The sequence below is a fragment of the Callionymus lyra genome, chromosome 4 (assembly GCF_982586985.1).
Source record: "Callionymus lyra chromosome 4, fCalLyr1.hap1.1, whole genome shotgun sequence".
In the NCBI taxonomy this organism is placed as follows: Eukaryota; Metazoa; Chordata; class Actinopteri; order Syngnathiformes; family Callionymidae; genus Callionymus; species Callionymus lyra.
In genome coordinates this window covers 840,045-861,645 of record NC_141821.1, presented here as the reverse complement: position 1 = coordinate 861,645, position 21,601 = coordinate 840,045, and the positions used below count along the sequence as shown (strand labels likewise).

At 41.7% G+C, this 21,601-nt stretch overlaps 1 protein-coding gene across 1 annotated transcript in view; it reads left to right on the top strand.

The window, feature by feature from the left end:
- Positions 1 to 21,601, top strand: part of topbp1 (DNA topoisomerase II binding protein 1) — a 30,824-nt gene that overhangs the window by 4,558 nt on the left and 4,665 nt on the right. The window contains exons 7-27 of the mRNA XM_087788396.1: positions 8 to 184; positions 255 to 421; positions 1,857 to 2,020; positions 3,037 to 3,278; positions 3,389 to 3,702; positions 3,792 to 3,964; positions 5,917 to 6,128; positions 6,182 to 6,489; positions 11,599 to 11,784; positions 11,847 to 11,962; positions 14,047 to 14,170; positions 14,454 to 14,606; positions 14,830 to 14,914; positions 15,012 to 15,213; positions 15,715 to 15,938; positions 16,028 to 16,170; positions 17,462 to 17,546; positions 18,961 to 19,124; positions 19,418 to 19,546; positions 19,620 to 19,709; positions 19,792 to 19,953. Coding sequence (XP_087644522.1) covers positions 8 to 184; positions 255 to 421; positions 1,857 to 2,020; positions 3,037 to 3,278; positions 3,389 to 3,702; positions 3,792 to 3,964; positions 5,917 to 6,128; positions 6,182 to 6,489; positions 11,599 to 11,784; positions 11,847 to 11,962; positions 14,047 to 14,170; positions 14,454 to 14,606; positions 14,830 to 14,914; positions 15,012 to 15,213; positions 15,715 to 15,938; positions 16,028 to 16,170; positions 17,462 to 17,546; positions 18,961 to 19,124; positions 19,418 to 19,546; positions 19,620 to 19,709; positions 19,792 to 19,953 — 3,620 coding nt within the window. The remainder of the gene's footprint in view (positions 1 to 7; positions 185 to 254; positions 422 to 1,856; positions 2,021 to 3,036; positions 3,279 to 3,388; positions 3,703 to 3,791; positions 3,965 to 5,916; positions 6,129 to 6,181; positions 6,490 to 11,598; positions 11,785 to 11,846; positions 11,963 to 14,046; positions 14,171 to 14,453; positions 14,607 to 14,829; positions 14,915 to 15,011; positions 15,214 to 15,714; positions 15,939 to 16,027; positions 16,171 to 17,461; positions 17,547 to 18,960; positions 19,125 to 19,417; positions 19,547 to 19,619; positions 19,710 to 19,791; positions 19,954 to 21,601) is intronic.

Genomic DNA, 21,601 nt, shown 5'->3' with positions numbered 1-21,601 from the left:
GTTCCAGGGCAAAAGTACGAGTGCGCCCGGAAGTGGAACGTCTACTGCGTGTCGCTGCACTGGCTGTTTGACAGCATCGAGAAGGGCTTCAGTCAGGACGAGAGCAGGTACGCCGTGAAGAGAGACGCATCCAAGGCCACCAGACCTCACACCTCCACCCCGACCGGCACCAGCAAGAAGGAGGGTGAGTCAAGAAGGAGGGTGATGTTCTCACCCGAGAGTGTTGAAGAGTAAGACTCTGTCGTCTACCTCAGATGGTGCCTCTCTCCTGGGTCTGAGCCACATCTCCATCAACGCCAGCATGACCATCAACGACACGGTCGTCTCCAACGCCACCATCAGCCGCCTGGAGACCCCGGACCCCATCGACGGCGTGGACCTGACCCTCTGTACGACGGAGGATCTCCTCGATGGCTGCAAGGTACGTGTTTAGACACGTTTGATTGTGTTTGTTTGATGTAACACAAGTATATATGTGTAGTATTGTCCAGTACTTGACTCTAGTGTTGTGATAGTGTAGTAACAAGTATATATGTGTAGTATTGTCCAGTACTTGACTCTGGTGTTGTGATAGTGTAGTAACAAGTATATATGTGTAGTATTGTCCAGTACTTGACTCTAGTGTTGTGATAGTGTAGTAACAAGTATATATGTGTAGTATTGTCCAGTACTTGACTCTAGTGTTGTGATAGTGTAGTAACAAGTATATATGTGTAGTATTGTCCAGTACTTGACTCTGGTGTTGTGATAGTGTAGTAACAAGTATATATGTGTAGTATTGTCCAGTACTTGACTCTAGTGTTGTGATAGTGTAGTAACAAGTATATATGTGTAGTATTGTCCAGTACTTGACTCTGGTGTTGTGATAGTGTAGTAACAAGTATATATGTGTAGTATTGTCCAGTACTTGACTCTGGTGTTGTGATAGTGTAGTAACAAGTATATATGTGTAGTATTGTCCAGTACTTGACTCTGGTGTTGTGATAGTGTAGTAACAAGTATATATGTGTAGTATTGTCCAGTACTTGACTCTGGTGTTGTGATAGTGTAGTAACAAGTATATATGTGTAGTATTGTCCAGTACTTGACTCTGGTGTTGTGATAGTGTAGTAACAAGTATATATGTGTAGTATTGTCCAGTACTTGACTCTGGTGTTGTGATAGTGTAGTAACACGTATATATGTGTAGTATTGTCCAGTACTTGACTCTGGTGTTGTGATAGTGTAGTAACAAGTATATATGTGTAGTATTGTCCAGTACTTGACTCTGGTGTTGTGATAGTGTAGTAACAAGTATATATGTGTAGTATTGTCCAGTACTTGACTCTGGTGTTGTGATAGTGTAGTAACAAGAATATATGTGTAGTATTGTCCAGTACTGGACTCTGGTGTTGTGATAGTGTAATAACAAGTATATATGTGTAGTATTGTCCAGTACTTGACTCTGGTGTTGTGATAGTGTAGTAACAAGAATATATGTGTAGTATTGTCCAGTACTTGACTCTGGTGTTGTGATAGTGTAGTAACAAGTATATATGTGTAGTATTGTCCAGTACTTGACTCTGGTGTTGTGATAGTGTAGTAACACGTATATATGTGTAGTATTGTCCAGTACTTGACTCTGGTGTTGTGATAGTGTAGTAACAAGTATATATGTGTAGTATTGTCCAGTACTTGACTCTGGTGTTGTGATAGTGTAGTAACAAGTATATATGTGTAGTATTGTCCAGTACTTGACTCTAACAGGATATACTGTATATTATAATGAAAATAAACATGTATTTTATCATCATTGTAACTAATCTTATGATTTGAGACGTTTGTTCTTCAAGTATATTCTTTTCTTTCTTCTCCAGCTCTATCTTTGTGGTCTGTCGGCCAAGAGACTGGAGAAGCTGCGGCGTCTGGTCAACACAGCCGGTGGTCTGCGCTTCAACCAGCCGAGTAAAGAAGTCACTCATGTGGTGATGGGAGAACTGGACCCGGAGCTGAAGGACTTTATCTCCAAAGAAAGCCACAGGTCTCTTCAGTGAAGCCTGGACTCTTTGTTGCTCTTCTGAATGCACAGGCTTTCACTCGTGTATGGAAACACTAGTTAACTAGTGGGTTGCAAAAAATGTGAACCAGTTAAACAAAACTAAGTCCAAAAGTAAAATGGTTCATAAAGTTTTATTTTAATGTTGCAAGCAAATATACTCACTAGCTAACTAGTAAAGTCCAATACAGTCACAAGTTAACCAGTTCAAGCCTTTTACCCTTACTAGTGAACTTGAACAATCCAATTTGTTTACTATTATAATCCATTATGTTTACTGGTGAATTAGTATTTTACGATATGTTTACTAGTGAACTAGTACAATCCAATATGTTTACTGTTGAACTAGTACAATCCAATATGTTTACTGTTGAACTAGTACAATCCAATATGTTTACTAGTGAACTAGTACAATCCAATATGTTTACTATTATAATTCATTATGTTTACTGGTGAATTAGTATTTTACGATATGTTACTGTTGAACTAGTACAATCCAATATGTTTACTGTTGAACTAGTACAATCCAATATGTTTACTGTTGAACTAGTACAATCCAATATGTTTACTGTTGAACTAGTACAATCCAATATGTTTACTGTTGAACTAGTACAATCCAATATGTTTACTGTTGAACTAGTACAATCCAATATGTTTAGTGGTGAACTAGTACAATCCAATATGTTTAGTGGTGAACTAGTATGATCCATTACGTGTACTAGTGAACTAGTATGATGGGTTATAAGTAAACATATCGGATCATACTATTAAACTGCTTGAAAAGTGTGTCAGAATGACGAGTAGTTAACTGTGAGGTCGGAGCTGCACGAGCTATAATCCCACCTGCTGACTTTGAACTAGTTTCCTAGTGAACAAGTCATAAAATATAGCATGTTAACCTGAGAGGATCAGTTACTGTTTTCATGTTAACAGGTAGAAAAGCAGTCTTCACTAGGTAACTAGTACAATGAATGGTACAAGTCAACCTCTCTTCTCTCCAGACCTCATGTGGTGACGGTGCAGTGGCTTCTTGAAAGTGCCACGAAAGGCTCGCTCCTCCCTGAGAAGGACTTCCTCCACCCTGACTGTCTTCCTCCCGCACCAGCTGCTGTGTCAGCCCATCACCACCCCCCCCCCAGCCGGGTCTCAGCAGGTCCACCTCCAGCCAGCCCCAGGACCCCCTCACACAGACGTGCTGAGGAGGACCTTCTCTCGCAGTACATGGATGACGAGCCCACAGTCAGTGAGTGACTCGCACTGATGTTCTCACTCTTTCAGTCCCACTCCCATGATGTGACTCCAAACCTCTTGATCTTTCCTGTGATGATGTTTCTTTCTCTGATCGTCCTGTAGTTGACTTGGTTCCGGCCCACACTGAGAGCAGAGAGTCGGCGCCGACACCACCGGGGCGGCACAACTGGTCCACCAGATCAGAACCAGACTCCACCGTCCACGAGGCCAGCGAGGGAGGCCTGTTCGTGAGGAAACGCTTCCTTCTCGTGGGCTTCGGCGCCGAAGCCGAGTCGCTGTTACATCAACTGGTGACGGAGAATGGAGGGAAGGTTCTGACGGGTCGCACCAGAGTGGTGGCGGATTACGCTGTGGTCCCGCTCCTGGGCTGCCCAGTGGAGGCCACGGTGGACGAGGTGGTCACTGACACATGGCTGGTGAGTCCAGACCTGGGATTAATGTGGAGGTCATGAGGTCACGTCTGATCCTCTCCTTCATCGTTCATCGTTCTGAATGTGTTTCTCAGGCCATGTGTGTGGAGAACGAGAGCCTCCTTCAGATCTCCTTCAACCCTCTGTTCACACCAGTTCCTGTGATGGAGGGTCGGTCTCCTCTCCTCTCCTGTGTTCTCTCCGTCAGCCAGTTCACGGGCGCCGAGAGGGAGTCTCTGGTGGAGCTGGCCAAGCACCTCGGAGCCAAGTGTGTATTTTCAGACTCTCCTCCAACCATGTCAGTGTCTTGATGCACACACACACACACACGCACACACACACACACACACACACGCACACACACTCACACAAACATGCACTCACACTCACACACACATGCACTCACACTCACACACGCACACGCACGCACACACACACACTCACACACACTTGTGTGTATGGATCCTGAACCGTACAATTTCAAGTTAATACAACATATATGTACTTGATGTTGTACATAAAAGTTTTGTGTAGCATCGGTGATACTTGTTATTTGTTTTCGATGACTCGAATGTTCAATTCAATTTTATTTCAAGTGTCTTATCATAACAATGTTATCTCAAGACACTTTACACTTGAAGTAAGACTATAGTTGATTAAGTTAAGACTATAGTTGATTAAGTTAAGACTATAGTTGATTAAGTTAAGACTATAGTTGATTAAGTTAAGACTAAAGTTGATTAACTTAAGACTATAGTTGATTAAGTTAAGACTATAGTTGATTAAGTTAAGACTGTAGTTGATTAAGTTAAGACTATAGTTGATTAACTTAAGACTGTAGTTGATTAAGTTAAGACTATAGTTGATTAAGTTAAGACTATAGTTGATTAAGTTAAGACTGTAGTTGATTAAGTTAAGACTGTAGTTGAGTTAAGACTGTACTTGATTAAGATAAGACTATAGTTGATTAAGTTAAGACTATAGTTGATTAAGTTAAGACTATAGTTGATTAAGTTAAGACTGTAGTTGATTAAGTTAAGACTATAGTTGATTAACTTAAGACTGTAGTTGATTAAGTTAAGACTATAGTTGATTAAGTTAAGACTATAGTTGATTAAGTTAAGACTATAGTTGATTAAGTTAAGACTGTAGTTGATTAAGTTAAGACTATAGTTGATTAACTTAAGACTGTAGTTGATTAAGTTAAGACTATAGTTGATTAAGTTAAGACTATAGTTGATTAAGTTAAGACTGTAGTTGATTAAGTTAAGACTGTACTTGATTAAGATAAGACTATAGTTGATTAAGTTAAGACTATAGTTGATTAAGTTAAGACTGTAGTTGATTAAGTTAAGACTATAGTTGATTAAGTTAAGACTATAGTTGATTAAGTTAAGACTGTAGTTGATTAAGTTAAGACTATAGTTGATTAAGTTAAGACTGTAGTTGATTAAGTTAAGACTATAGTTGATTAAGTTAAGACTGTAGTTGATTAAGTTAAGACTATAGTTGATTAAGTTAAGACTATAGTTGATTAAGTTAAGACTGTAGTTGATTAAGTTAAGACTATAGTTGATTAAGTTAAGACTGTAGTTGATTAAGTTAAGACTGTAGTTGATTAAGTTAAGACTGTAGTTGATTAAGTTAAGACTGTAGTTGATTAAGTTAAGACTATAGTTGATTAATGAAAAATAGATCAATTCAACAATGAGCGAAACACTGTACAGTGAACTATGACGAGGAAAAACTTCCTTTTAGAAGAAACCTGGAGCAGAACCAGACTCATTGTTGACTCCTGCTTTGACCGGCTGGGAGGAAGGATGGGGGGGTAGACAGATGGATAAGGAGAGGAGTGAGGGAGGATATAGTGAGAGAAAAAGAGGAGAGTGTAGGAGAGTCCATGGAGGTGCTGGAGAGAACTGATGACGTGGTGAAGATCCTGGATCAGCAGCAGCTCTGGAGGTCCTGGAGCTCCTGAGAGAAATAAAAAGGTGTTTAAACAGGTGATGAGTTTAATGCAGAAAAGAAGGATAAACTGTTTGAATAATTCAACAACCAAAAAAGGCTGCCGACCAGTATTTTACGAGGATCGGGTCACAGTGACGGACCGAACGGGTGCAAAATTGACTTTGTCTTGATTTGGTGTGAAGAGTGTTGGTGTCAAGATGAATGGATCCTGACACCAACACTTATGGTCACGTGACTTCTCTCCTCTCGCAGTGTGCAGGATTACTTTGTCCGCTCCGCCAGTCAGAAGAAGGGCATGTTGGCCAGCACTCACCTGGTGCTGCAGAGTCCAGACGGAACCAAGTACCAGGCAGCGAAGAAGTGGGGTCTTCCTGCCGTCACCATGCTCTGGATGCTGGAGTCGGCTCGCAGCGGCCAGAAGGTCCCGGAGGAGCGCTACCTCGTGGACCGGCCTCCCTCTCCGGGTAAGACCGGATCTGACCTTCAAATCATCTGGAACTCACTGTTGTTGTTCCAGAGAGGGACGACGAGAGTTTCATCGGAGGCTCTCAGAGGACAGCGATGCCTCCGCCGAGACAACCCAGTCCTGAGATCCCCCTGCTGGGTCGTCAGGGAGGGAAGGCTGTGACTCCCCTGGATCTGGGAAGATTCCAGAGCAAAGTGTTTCATAAGGTGGTGGACGAGCTGAAGTCCAAAGACGAGGATTGCACACCGACCCGGGAGAGCAGAAGAAACGCCCTCAACAAGGAGACCCCGCTGCAGCTGGACACCCCGTCCCGGTTCTTGAGCAGAGACCAGCTCTTCAGACCCTCGTTCAACATCAAGGTCAGAGTCATGGAACCATTGAATCCAATTATTGCTCCATTGAAAGATTGAATTTCAGTGTCAAATTTAAAACAAATGTTTTCTGAACATAGAGTTAAACATAGATATTCTAATTAAAATAATTCTAAAGTACATTTCAATATTTTACTGGTCATTATTGTATTGAGTTTAAAAGGCAAACAATAAAATGAATATTGAAGAAGAAGTTAATATTGAATTATTAGAATATCAGATTTTATGTTGAATCCTATGAATATTCAAATTATTGAATGAAATGATTTTTAAAAACTTCAAAATGAAATAAAACGAGTGTTCAATCTTCTGATGACACTGATAACATAAAGAACGAGTGTTCAATCTTCTGATGACACTGATAACATAAAGAACGAGTGTTCAATCTTCTGATGACACTGATAACATAAAGAACGAGTGTTCAATCTTCTGATGACACTGATAACATAAAGAACAAGTGTTCAATCTTCTGATGACACTGATAACATAAAGAACGAGTGTTCAACCTTCTGATGACACTGATAACATAAAGAACGAGTGTTCAACCTTCTGATGACACTGATAACATAAAGAACGAGTGTTCAACCTTCTGATGACACTGATAACATAAAGAACGAGTGTTCAACCTTCTGATGACACTGATAACATAAAGAACGAGTGTTCAATCTTCTGATGACACTGATAACATAAAGAACAAGTGTTCAATCTTCTGATGACACTGATAACATAAAGAACGAGTGTTCAACCTTCTGATGACACTGATAACATAAAGAACGAGTGTTCAATCTTCTGATGACACTGATAACATAAAGAACGAGTGTTCAACCTTCTGATGACACTGATAACATAAAGAACAAGTGTTCAACCTTCTGATGAAACTGATAACATAAAGAACGAGTGTTCAATCTTCTGATGACACTGATAACATAAAGAACGAGTGTTCAATCTTCTGATGACACTGATAACATAAAGAACGAGTGTTCAACCTTCTGATGACACTGATAACATAAAGAACGAGTGTTCAACCTTCTGATGACACTGATAACATAAAGAACGAGTGTTCAATCTTCTGATGACACTGATAACATAAAGAACGAGTGTTCAACCTTCTGATGACACTGATAACATAAAGAACAAGTGTTCAACCTTCTGATGAAACTGATAACATAAAGAACAAGTGTTCAACCTTCTGATGACACTGATAACATAAAGAACAAGTGTTCAATCTTCTGATGAAACTGATAACATAAAGAACAAGTGTTCAACCTTCTGATGACACTGATAACATAAAGAACGAGTGTTCAATCTTCTGATGACACTGATAACATAAAGAACGAGTGTTCAACCTTCTGATGACACTGATAACATAAAGAACGAGTGTTCAACCTTCTGATGACACTGATAACATAAAGAACAAGTGTTCAATCTTCTGATGACACTGATAACATAAAGAACGAGTGTTCAATCTTCTGATGACACTGATAACATAAAGAACAAGTGTTCAATCTTCTGATGACACTGATAACATAAAGAACGAGTGTTCAATCTTCTGATGACACTGATAACATAAAGAACAAGTGTTCAATCTTCTGATGACACTGATAACATAAAGAACGAGTGTTCAATCTTCTGATGACACTGATAACATAAAGAACGAGTGTTCAATCTTCTGATGACACTGATAACATAAAGAACAAGTGTTCAATCTTCTGATGACACTGATAACATAAAGAACGAGTGTTCAATCTTCTGATGACACTGATAACATAAAGAACGAGTGTTCAATCTTCTGATGACACTGATAACATAAAGAACGAGTGTTCAATCTTCTGATGACACTGATAACATAAAGAACGAGTGTTCAATCTTCTGATGACACTGATAACATAAAGAACAAGTGTTCAATCTTCTGATGACACTGATAACATAAAGAACAAGTGTTCAATCTTCTGATGACACTGATAACATAAAGAACGAGTGTTCAATCTTCTGATGACACTGATAACATAAAGAACGAGTGTTCAATCTTCTGATGACACTGATAACATAAAGAACGAGTGTTCAATCTTCTGATGACACTGATAACATAAAGAACAAGTGTTCAATCTTCTGATGACACTGATAACATAAAGAACAAGTGTTCAATCTTCTGATGACACTGATAACATAAAGAACAAGTGTTCAATCTTCTGATGACACTGATAACATAAAGAACAAGTGTTCAATCTTCTGATGACACTGATAACATAAAGAACGAGTGTTCAACCTTCTGATGACACTGATAACATAAAGAACGAGTGTTCAATCTTCTGATGACACTGATAACATAAAGAACGAGTGTTCAATCTTCTGATGACACTGATAACATAAAGAACAAGTGTTCAATCTTCTGATGACACTGATAACATAAAGAACAAGTGTTCAATCTTCTGATGACACTGATAACATAAAGAACGAGTGTTCAATCTTCTGATGACACTGATAACATAAAGAACGAGTGTTCAATCTTCTGATGACACTGATAACATAAAGAACGAGTGTTCAATCTTCTGATGACACTGATAACATAAAGAACAAGTGTTCAATCTTCTGATGACACTGATAACATAAAGAACAAGTGTTCAATCTTCTGATGACACTGATAACATAAAGAACAAGTGTTCAACCTTCTGATGACACTGATAACATAAAGAACAAGTGTTCAATCTTCTGATGACACTGATAACATAAAGAACGAGTGTTCAATCTTCTGATGACACTGATAACATAAAGAACAAGTGTTCAATCTTCTGATGACACTGATAACATAAAGAACGAGTGTTCAACCTTCTGATGACACTGATAACATAAAGAACGAGTGTTCAATCTTCTGATGACACTGATAACATAAAGAACGAGTGTTCAACCTTCTGATGACACTGATAACATAAAGAACAAGTGTTCAATCTTCTGATGACACTGATAACATAAAGAACGAGTGTTCAATCTTCTGATGACACTGATAACATAAAGAACAAGTGTTCAATCTTCTGATGACACTGATAACATAAAGAACGAGTGTTCAATCTTCTGATGACACTGATAACATAAAGAACAAGTGTTCAATCTTCTGATGACACTGATAACATAAAGAACAAGTGTTCAATCTTCTGATGACACTGATAACATAAAGAACAAGTGTTCAATCTTCTGATGACACTGATAACATAAAGAACGAGTGTTCAATCTTCTGATGACACTGATAACATAAAGAACAAGTGTTCAATCTTCTGATGACACTGATAACATAAAGAACGAGTGTTCAATCTTCTGATGACACTGATAACATAAAGAACAAGTGTTCAATCTTCTGATGACACTGATAACATAAAGAACAAGTGTTCAATCTTCTGATGACACTGATAACATAAAGAACGAGTGTTCAATCTTCTGATGACACTGATAACATAAAGAACGAGTGTTCAATCTTCTGATGACACTGATAACATAAAGAACGAGTGTTCAATCTTCTGATGACACTGATAACATAAAGAACAAGTGTTCAATCTTCTGATGACACTGATAACATAAAGAACAAGTGTTCAATCTTCTGATGACACTGATAACATAAAGAACAAGTGTTCAATCTTCTGATGACACTGATAACATAAAGAACAAGTGTTCAATCTTCTGATGACACTGATAACATAAAGAACAAGTGTTCAATCTTCTGATGACACTGATAACATAAAGAACGAGTGTTCAATCTTCTGATGACACTGATAACATAAAGAACAAGTGTTCAATCTTCTGATGACACTGATAACATAAAGAACAAGTGTTCAATCTTCTGATGACACTGATAACATAAAGAACAAGTGTTCAATCTTCTGATGACACTGATAACATAAAGAACGAGTGTTCAATCTTCTGATGACACTGATAACATAAAGAACAAGTGTTCAATCTTCTGATGACACTGATAACATAAAGAACAAGTGTTCAATCTTCTGATGACACTGATAACATAAAGAACAAGTGTTCAATCTTCTGATGACACTGATAACATAAAGAACAAGTGTTCAATCTTCTGATGACACTGATAACATAAAGAACAAGTGTTCAATCTTCTGATGACACTGATAACATAAAGAACGAGTGTTCAATCTTCTGATGACACTGATAACATAAAGAACAAGTGTTCAATCTTCTGATGACACTGATAACATAAAGAACGAGTGTTCAATCTTCTGATGACACTGATAACATAAAGAACAAGTGTTCAATCTTCTGATGACACTGATAACATAAAGAACGAGTGTTCAACCTTCTGATGACACTGATAACATAAAGAACGAGTGTTCAATCTTCTGATGACACTGATAACATAAAGAACGAGTGTTCAATCTTCTGATGACACTGATAACATAAAGAACAAGTGTTCAATCTTCTGATGACACTGATAACATAAAGAACAAGTGTTCAATCTTCTGATGACACTGATAACATAAAGAACAAGTGTTCAATCTTCTGATGACACTGATAACATAAAGAACGAGTGTTCAATCTTCTGATGACACTGATAACATAAAGAACGAGTGTTCAATCTTCTGATGACACTGATAACATAAAGAACAAGTGTTCAATCTTCTGATGACACTGATAACATAAAGAACAAGTGTTCAATCTTCTGATGACACTGATAACATAAAGAACAAGTGTTCAATCTTCTGATGACACTGATAACATAAAGAACGAGTGTTCAATCTTCTGATGACACTGATAACATAAAGAACAAGTGTTCAATCTTCTGATGACACTGATAACATAAAGAACGAGTGTTCAATCTTCTGATGACACTGATAACATAAAGAACGAGTGTTCAATCTTCTGATGACACTGATAACATAAAGAACAAGTGTTCAATCTTCTGATGACACTGATAACATAAAGAACGAGTGTTCAATCTTCTGATGACACTGATAACATAAAGAACGAGTGTTCAATCTTCTGATGACACTGATAACATAAAGAACAAGTGTTCAATCTTCTGATGACACTGATAACATAAAGGCGTTGATACTGAAGGTTTAAATGCGTCTGATGCTCACGTCACAGGATGCGCTCGGAGGTCTGGAGACACCAGTTGGAAGATCCAAACCAGGAGCGAGACCAGAGACGCCTCTGACCGAGGTCATCAACCGGAACCTGAAGGTGGCGCTGGCCAACAGCACCCGGACCCACCACAGCAGCCCGGAGTCGGTGTCTGCCAGCCCTCAGTTCACCAAACCAGGGGTGCCGCAGGTCAGAAGGAAACTCACACCACGAGTGTCATGACACCCCAAGAATGAAAGTGTGTTTGTCAGGAGGTGGAAAAAGAAGCGACTCCACTGCATGGTGTCGTGATCTGTGTCGGGAAGAAGATGAACAAGATGCAGAGTGAGCTGAACGCCATCGCAGCCTCTCTGGGAGCAGACTTCAGGTCAGTTTATAGTGTCTCACTCTGAGTGAAGAAGAAGACTCTCACTTTATCTCTGTTTCTGATGCTCTTATTAATGTTTACTTTGTTCTTCTGCTGTGTAGTAAGTAAGTAATGTTTGTGGACCAGGGTCACAAAGCGCTTGAACAATCATAACAAAACTCAATCAAATATTTACTGAACAGATCAAGATACAAGAGTCTCAGAGAATCAAGGAAAAGAATAAAAGTGAGTCAGTAGATCATTCCAAAGCTTAAAGGAAGGAAGACTTGGTTTAGTGACTGAAAGCATCATTTGAAAAGTTCTATCTTACGTATAATGTTTAGAAAAAGTAATATTTCTGATAATTCTGCTTTCAAGTAGACTTGTACTACGTGTGCAGCTCTCTTTAACCTGTGATCTCGATGGATCTCCACTGCTCTCGCTCTGACTCTTGTCTGGCTGGTTGTTTACCATGTGTGTGAGTGACTGACCCAGAGAAGCTAAACTGAACCCTCTAGGACAGTGGTCCCCAACCTTTTCCAACTCAGGGCCCACTTTTGAGTCTCAAAAACCCTTGCGACCTCCGACCCCATGAATAAGAAGGCATTATAATGTCTGCAAGAAGCTCCTCTGAATGTTCTACCAGTCTGTGGTGGACAGTGTTCTATGCTGTGGTGTGTTGGGGTGGAAATGTGTCCAAGAGGAGGTCAACAGGTCAACAGGTTGATCAGGAGGTCTGGCTCTGTGGTTTGAATGAAGCTGGACTCACTGGTGACAGTTGCTGAGATCATTGAACAAACTACTGTCCATCATGATCATCATCCTCTGAACACTGTCATCAGTGAGCAGAGAAGCAGATGAAGCACCAATGCTCCTACCAGGTGCAAAACAAATAGACTCAGGGACTCATTCATTCCTCGGGCTATTAAGTTGTACAATTCTGAGTTCGGGGGCAGAAATGAAAGTATCTGGATGTTCTATGTTAGTCTTTGTATCTTTGTCTTTGTTGTTTTTCTTTGATCTTGTTCTTTATCTTTATCTTTAGACTAAGATTGTGTCATCTTGTTCTTCCTCTATATTTCTCCTGTTCTTATTTTATTTTGATTTATTGTTTTATAAAAAATAGCTGTATGTATTGGCTATTGGAAAAAAACAATTTCCCAAAGGAGACCTCCTGAGGGATCAATAAAGTTTTACCTTACCTTACCTTACCTTACCTTACCTTACCTTGTCACATGTACTGGAAGCACACTACTGGAAGGAAAAACAATATAATGAAAAGAATATTTGAAAATGTTTTATATCCTTTTAAACTTAACGAGTTTTAACAATTAAAACATTTTTATGTTATATTTGAATATATATATATTTATTTTTATATAATAACATCCACCCTTGCAGTACCTTCGCATCCCACAGGTTGGGAGTCACTGCTCTAGGACAATAAAGAACATTGAGGAAGAAGGAAACATTTGCATATTGAAGTTGAATTTAAAAATGTAGTTCTCACCTTTTTCAATTTTAATTCTCTTTGATCGGGAATTTGACCAAAAAATGTGTTAATTTTATGGTGATTTCTGTTCGTTACTTGTTTGAACCTGAATGTGACTCACAGATAAACACTTGAATCTGAATGAACACATGTTTCCTAGAGCTTTGACTTGTGCTGAGAAGTACAAATAAAAATGATAAACCTTCTTCATTGACATTAGATCTTCATATACGTATAGATAGCGCCACCTGCAGGACGAAACTAAAACAACGTCAGAACGGAAAAAAACCAATGTATGAATCATACCTGGGAAATATTGATGAAGAAAATAATGCTTTACTCTCCAGTCACATCTTTCCATGATCTTCCTTCACACACAAGAATAATATTGACGATAAAAAAAACGAAAACAGCACTTCATTCCTGTATTTGCGCTTTTCGATCAAATAGTACAATGTCATGAAAGGAATGATTTGCATAGAAATTCACAAATTGAAGAAACAGTTGAACGCAAACAAAATCTTCCATTTATTTTGGAAGTTTTTCAATATATGACTTGGATGTTGAAACATTGTGACTGTGTAACAACGTCTTGATGTTCCTGCGCCGTCAGATGGGCCTGTGACGACACCGTGACGCACTACATCTATCAGGGTCGAGCCGGAGACAACACTCGCGAGTACAGAGGAGTGAAGGAGCGAGGCCTGCACGTGGTCTCGCAGCACTGGCTGCATGCTGTGAGTCAAATCAACTGTTCTTTGTCCAAGTGGGATGACAACCAGCCGGGGTCAAATGTCAACGGTGATACAGAACCAAGAGTGAAGGCTTCCTGACCTCTCAGTGTTTAGGAATAAGCTTCAACATTTGGCTTTAATTTGTGTCGTTTTGATTGACTCATTAGCTCTTGTAAAAAGAGTTTTACGTCTTCATTAAAAGTTAATGTTTTACTATTAAACGTGTGTTTCTAAGTTTGTTGAGTTAAAAGTTCACTTCTCTCGGTTTCATGTGGACCATCATCAGTGCGCTGAGGAGCAGCAGCGAGTCCCAGAGTCTCTCTATCCTTTCACCTACAACCCTAAGATGAGTCTGAATCTGAGTCAAGTTCCCATCGGCTCACAGAGGTCGCCTCCTTTCTCACGAACCCACCTGAGGGAGCAGCTCCCCGAGAACAAGGTACTGAATACTGATGTTCGATCCTTTTAATGGAGAGACTTCCTGGTGAACTGATCTCACAGCAGTTAGTCTCAACTGATCCCACCTCCTTCCAAAGACACCCGGCACATTCCACACATTTCATCAGAACACAAGTGATTCTTTTCTCACCATCACTACCTTAACGAGTCAGTAAGTCCTGAGCATTCATGCAAGTGTTTCTTTCCAACGATGGAACCTGCAGTCCTTCAACGACGACGCAGAAGAAGCAGCATCATCACGACGCATCAGTGATGGAAGCATCAATCAGGAGGAGGCAGAGAAGAGCGGTGAGTTATGTGACCAGAACCAGAACCAGCTGACTTGATATTTATATAATTATAGTTGAGCTTTCATTAAAATAAGAGGTATTTGGTTTTTTTCCAGATATTTCAGAAACCCCAGAAATGAGGGAGAACCTGCAGCGTCAGCTCCAGGAGATCATGTCGGCCACCAAGCTGACGGCCGGCAGACGGGCCTCCGTGCGACTCACCAGGAAAGGCTCTGGAAGTGCAGACTCTGGTCCGAGCACACCGGAGGGGGGTCGCGGGGGGCGAGCTGGATCCAGACGCACTTTAGAAGCGTTGAGGTAACTGAGCTACTTTAGTCTCAAATCTGACACGTTATCTTCCATGTTTGTTGAACTCAATTAATTCAATAGTAATTAGTTAATATATTTCACATGTTCTTCCATTCATTTTCTATGAAAGTATATCAGAGTTTAACACTTAAAAAAACTTTTTTTTTGCTTCACCTGTTTTTTTAAATAGTTGAATTAATTAACTTATTAGTTAACATTCTTATTTTATTAACATGGAGTTAAATATTCTGATTTCTATCATTTAAAAATACTTTTTCTGAATAAAATGTATTACAAATCCTGTCCTTTGATTGTTGTGCTGTTGGTTCTGTCTGGTGTCACGTTTATACATTTATATAGTGAATTTAAAAGACTAGAAATTGAAAAATACTGAACGTTTTCTTTAGGAATTAATGGAATTTAGAATATAAAAAAACTGAAAATATTCAAATGATTTAATGAAATGATTTAAAAATAGCAATGATTATAAATGTCATCTTCTGGCCTCAGAGTGTCCAGAGAAGCTGCTCTGGACGTGAACACTGAACCGTCTCAGAGCGAGCAGATTGTCTGGGACGACCCCACAGCCAGGGAAGAACGAGCCAAGCTGGCCGACAACCTGCGCTGGCCTGGTCATCTTCAGAGCCTGGAGCCGGTCGCCGCCCAACCTGCTCCTCCAGAGACCGGACCGCACTACAGAGACTCCATGACGGACTCTGAGCTCGTGGAGATGGGTGTGTAGTGACTCATGACACACGGCAAGAGTGAACTCGTAGCATCAGGTTTGTGTGGTTGACTGAACCGTCATCTTCTACATCCCCAGCGGCGTGTGAGGTCGGGGAGCAGCACATGAATCGTGGCGGTGAAGCGTCGCCTGCAGCGAGGCCTGAAGATCACATCCTCACTCCAGAGGCTCCCAGCCTCGCCTTCCCTCTCGCCAACCCTTCTGTGGCTCAGGAGCCGGAGGTAGAGTTGCAGTCGTGACCTCGTGTGTCGTATGACAAACACATTCTCCGTGTTGTTGCCTCTCGTCCATGTTTGTCTCTGATGGTAAAACCATAGATTTGAGAAAAATGCTTCTGCTCTGCTGTTGAACGAAGAACCGTGTTAAAATGATCAAAAGACAATTGGATCGATTTGTATTGTCAAGAATCTGGTGAAACAAAATACCGTATTTACCGGACTATAAGTGTCAGTTTTCTTCATAGTTTGTCCGCGACTTATACTCTGGAGCGACTTATGTGTGAAGTTATTACCACATTATTATATCATTTCACATGTTATTCTCACACTAAACCACCAGAGGGCGCTCTAGGCCTGTGTTGATCATTTCCACGTAGAAGAGGAAGCATCTTCTACCTCCGGAGTTAGTTAGTTGTTTAAAAGTGACACGAGGATGAAGAGTTATTTGGAGTTACACGGATGGTTTGGTAAACTAGTTAGTTATTGATGCTATAGTTCTCTGAATAACTCTTCATATGTTATGTTAACATACCAGGTTCTCACTTCATGTAACGTAACATTATTCTGTTGTTGCCTCTAGTTTTATTTTAATCTTTCAAGATCACATGTCTGTTCTTGGATTTTATCAAATCAATTTCCCCCAAAAACACGACTTATACTCCAGTGCGACTTATATATGTTTGTACTTCTTTATTGTGTATTTTATGTCTGGAGCGACTCGTGCTCCGGAGACACTTATAGTCCAGAACATACTGTATATGAATGTTGTTGTGTATTGTGATATGTATTGTAATATAATGTGATACTGTAGGAACAAGGATGTGTTGAAAACTCGTTGCCTAGTAAACACAGAATGTTGTTTAACATCACCTCGTTCTAACAGAGGAGCTACAGTATGTTTGTGTTTCCAAAAGAAGAAATAAGTGAAATCAAGGCATTATTTTTAACATTAAACACTTTATTCACCACTGAGGAAGGATTCCAGTCCCAAACAAACACAGCTGCACACGGATCAATAAGAATAAAATGGAGAAATATCAATAAGAAAAGAAAGATATTATACTAACAATCTCTAAATTAAAAGTCATGATCAAAAACACCTTCCATTCATCCTGGTTCGTTGGATCCGTCACGAGAAGTTCTACTGTCCACTCGACGCTTCACTGCTGCAGATATAATGCTGTCATTCTAGATGGTTTCTGGACTGTTCTGTTGGTTCTCAACGGCTTCTTCTCTGGTTCTTGCTTGTGAGATGTTGTGTCATCGAGTGCTGAGCCGTGTTCTTCTGTCTCAGGAGAAGAAGTCTGCGCCGAGATTCCAGCTGTCGTCGCTTAGTCCTCAGGAACGCATCGACTACAGTCACCTGATCGAAGAGCTCGGTGAGTCCGTCATGATCCTCAGATCCTCAGATCCTCAGGTCCTCAGGTCCTCAGATCCTCAGATCCTCAGGTCCTCAGATCCTCAGATCCTCAGGTCCTCAGGTCCTCAGGTCCTCAGGTCCTCAGGTCCTCAGATCCTCAGATCCTCAGATCCTCAGGTCCTCAGGTCCTCAGATCCTCAGATCCTCAGGTCCTCAGATCCTCAGGTCCTCAGGTCCTCAGGTCCTCAGATCCTCAGATCCTCAGGTCCTCAGATCCTCAGGTCCTCAGGTCCTCAGGTCCTCAGGTCCTCAGGTCCACAGATCCTCAGGTCCACAGATCCTCAGATCCTCAGACCCTCAGGTCCTCAGACCCTCAGGTCCTCAGACCCTCAGATCCTCAGACCCTCAGATCCTCAGACCCTCAGATCCTCAGACCCTCAGATCCTCAGACCCACAGGTCCACAGATCCTCAGGTCCTCAGATCCTCAGACCCTCAGGTCCTCTGGCCCTCAGGTCCTCAGATCCTCAGATCCTCAGATCCTCAGGTCCTCAGGTCCTCAGGTCCTCAGATCCTCAGGTCCTCAGGTCCTCAGACCCTCAGACCCTCAGGTCCTCAGATCCTCAGATCCTCAGGTCCACAGATCCTCAGGTCCTCAGATCCTCAGGTCCTCAGGTCCTCAGATCCTCAGACCCTCAGGTCCTCAGATCCTCAGACCCTCAGGTCCTCAGGTCCACAGATCCTCAGGTCCTCAGACCCTCAGGTCCTCAGACCCTCAGACCCTCAGATCCTCAGACCCTCAGATCCTCAGACCCTCAGACCCTCAGATCCTCAGATCCTCAGATCCTCAGGTCCTCAGGTCCTCAGGTCCTCAGGTCCTCAGACCCTCAGATCCTCAGGTCCTCAGACCCTCAGGTCCTCAGACCCTCAGATCCTCAGACCCTCAGGTCCTCAGATCCTCAGGTCCTCAGGTCCTCAGACCCTCAGGTCCTCAGGTCCTCAGATCCTCAGACCCTCAGGTCCTCAGACCCTCAGGTCCTCAGATCAGTGTCAAAACAAACCTCATGAGTTTCATTCTGTTACTTCTTCTACTGCAGATTTCTGTATTGAATTTAAAGTTCTTCAAATTAAAAATATTTAAATTTAAAAATGTACTTTGATAATTAAAATTTAAATATTAAATATAAACTTTTTTTTTTCTTTTAAATAATTTGGAAAATATAAGATTTTTTTTAATTGAATGACTTTAAAATCAATATAGAAATGATTGAATTAAACTATTAGAAAAAGAATTAAATCCTTGGAAAACGACGACATTTCAATATAAAATGTTTCAACTTTTGAAAAGTTGAAGTCCTTAAACATTCTGATGACACTGATGTACTTCCGCACACCTGACCTTCGACCTGAGACACGTGTCCGTGTTGACCTGAAGGTGGCGTCGTCCTGGACAAGCAGTCCTTCGACCCGAGCTGCTCGCACATCATCGTGGGCACGCCGCTCCGCAACGAGAAGTACCTGGCGGCCATGGCGGCGGGGAAGTGGATCCTGCACCGGTCCTACCTGGAGGCCTGTCGGTCCGTGGGCGGCTTCATCCAGGTCAGAGTCTTCTGCTGCTTTAGGGGTTTTTACCTCCTCGTTCCAGGATGTTCCTGAGACCCCGAAGATCTCGGCATCAATGTGAGGGGGATCCAGACAGTAGTGAAGTAATGGCTACTTTGAAATGATTAAATAAAACAACTTAAACTTGAACTGTTGACTAATGTTTGACTAGTATTCTGATGCCACTCGTTGATGCCACATGGTTAATCTCGCTCCTTCTTAGTGTGATGCATGCTGGGAGTGTGAATCTAGTCTCAGAAGGGAGGTCAGAGTGTGCTGTGTGTCGACAGGAGGACGACTACGAGTGGGGCAGCAGCTCCATCCTGGAGGCTCTGCCCTCCATCACCAGCCAGCAGAAGAGACTGGCTCTGGCTGCCATGCGCTGGAGAGAAGCTCTGATGGGCCGCAGTGATCCAGGAGTACGTGTCCGACTCCGTCACTGAATCATTCAATCCATTCCTTTATGTAACACGTTCAACGTGTCCTCCTCAGGGGGCGTTCAGCGGCTGGACGGTGATGCTTAACATCGACCAGAGCCGAGAGTCCGGCTTCAGGCGGCTGCTGCAGTCCGGAGGCGCCAAGGTTTGCCTTTTTATGGACTACAGATAGAAGAGCGTTGTTGAAGACTCGTGAAGGTCTAGAGTTGACGTGTCTTGGTCTCCAGGTGCTGCCGAGTCCGTCGCCGTCTCTGTACGCAGAAGCCTCGCATCTGTTCGCCGACTTCAGTCGCCTGAAGCCCGGAGACTTCAAGGTGGACGTGTCGGAGGCGTCGGTGCACGGAGTCACGTGTCTGAAGCCGGAGTACATCGCCGACTACCTCATGCAGGTGAGACCGTTCACAGGTGTCTCCTCGCACTCAGACCTGTTGGTCACATAATCACACACTGGACTCAAATGGAACTTAATTCTTCACTGTTTACACATCCATGTGGAGTCGTTTTTTATTCGATAGGCTCTTGTGACTCTTTCAATGTTTGAATGAGTCGCTCGCATGTTTCTCCCTCGCTGGTCAAAGGGCGACTTCCAGAGATGCATGTGAGTTTGCTGTGGCTAATTTCAATAAAGTTCTACATAACCTAACCCTACCTATATAATCACGTCATTACCACAAAATAAATCCTGTGTTGTGTTTACAAAAGTGTCAACAAACTGATAAACACAGAGAGAAGCCCTCGTGCTGCGTTCAAAGACACCTCACAGTGATGTACGAGCTGAGAGAGAAGCCCTCGTGGTGCGTTCAAAGACACCTCACAGTGATGTACGAGCTGAGAGAGAAGCCCTCGTGGTGCGTTCAAAGACACCTCACAGTGATGTACGAGCTGAGAGAGAAGCCCTCGTGCTGCGTTCAAAGACACCTCACAGTGATGTACGAGCTGAGAGAGAAGCCCTCGTGCTGCGTTCAAAGACACCTCACAGTGATGTACGAGCTGAGAGAGAAGCCCTCGTGGTGCGTTCAAAGACACCTCACAGTGATGTACGAGCTGAGAGAGAAGCCCTCGTGGTGCGTTCAAAGACACCTCACAGTGATGTACGAGCTGAGAGAGAAGCCCTCGTGCTGCGTTCAAAGACACCTCACAGTGATGTACGAGCTGAGAGAGAAGCCCTCGTGGTGCGTTCAAAGACACCTCACAGTGATGTACGAGCTGAGAGAGAAGCCCTCGTGGTGCGTTCAAAGACACCTCACAGTGATGTACGAGCTGAGAGAGAAGCCCTCGTGGTGCGTTCAAAGACACCTCACAGTGATGTACGAGCTGAGAGAGAAGCCCTCGTGCTGCGTTCAAAGACACCTCACAGTGATGTACGAGCTGAGAGAGAAGCCCTCGTGCTGCGTTCAAAGACACCTCACAGTGATGTACGAGCTGAGAGAGAAGCCCTCGTGGTGCGTTCAAAGACACCTCACAGTGATGTACGAGCTGAGAGAGAAGCCCTCGTGCTGCGTTCAAAGACACCTCACAGTGATGTACGAGCTGAGAGAGAAGCCCTCGTGCTGCGTTCAAAGACACCTCACAGTGATGTACGAGCTGAGAGAGAAGCCCTCGTGGTGCGTTCAAAGACACCTCACAGTGATGTACGAGCTGAGAGAGAAGCCCTCGTGGTGCGTTCAAAGACACCTCACAGTGATGTACGAGCTGAGAGAGAAGCCCTCGTGGTGCGTTCAAAGACACCTCACAGTGATGTACGAGCTGAGAGAGAAGCCCTCGTGGTGCGTTCAAAGACACCTCACAGTGATGTACGAGCTGAGAGAGAAGCCCTCGTGGTGCGTTCAAAGACACCTCACAGTGATGTACGAGCTGAGAGAGAAGCCCTCGTGGTGCGTTCAAAGACACCTCACAGTGATGTACGAGCTGAGAGAGAAGCCCTCGTGGTGCGTTCAAAGACACCTCACAGTGATGTACGAGCTGAGAGAGAAGCCCTCGTGGTGCGTTCAAAGACACCTCACAGTGATGTACGAGCTGAGAGAGAAGCCCTCGTGG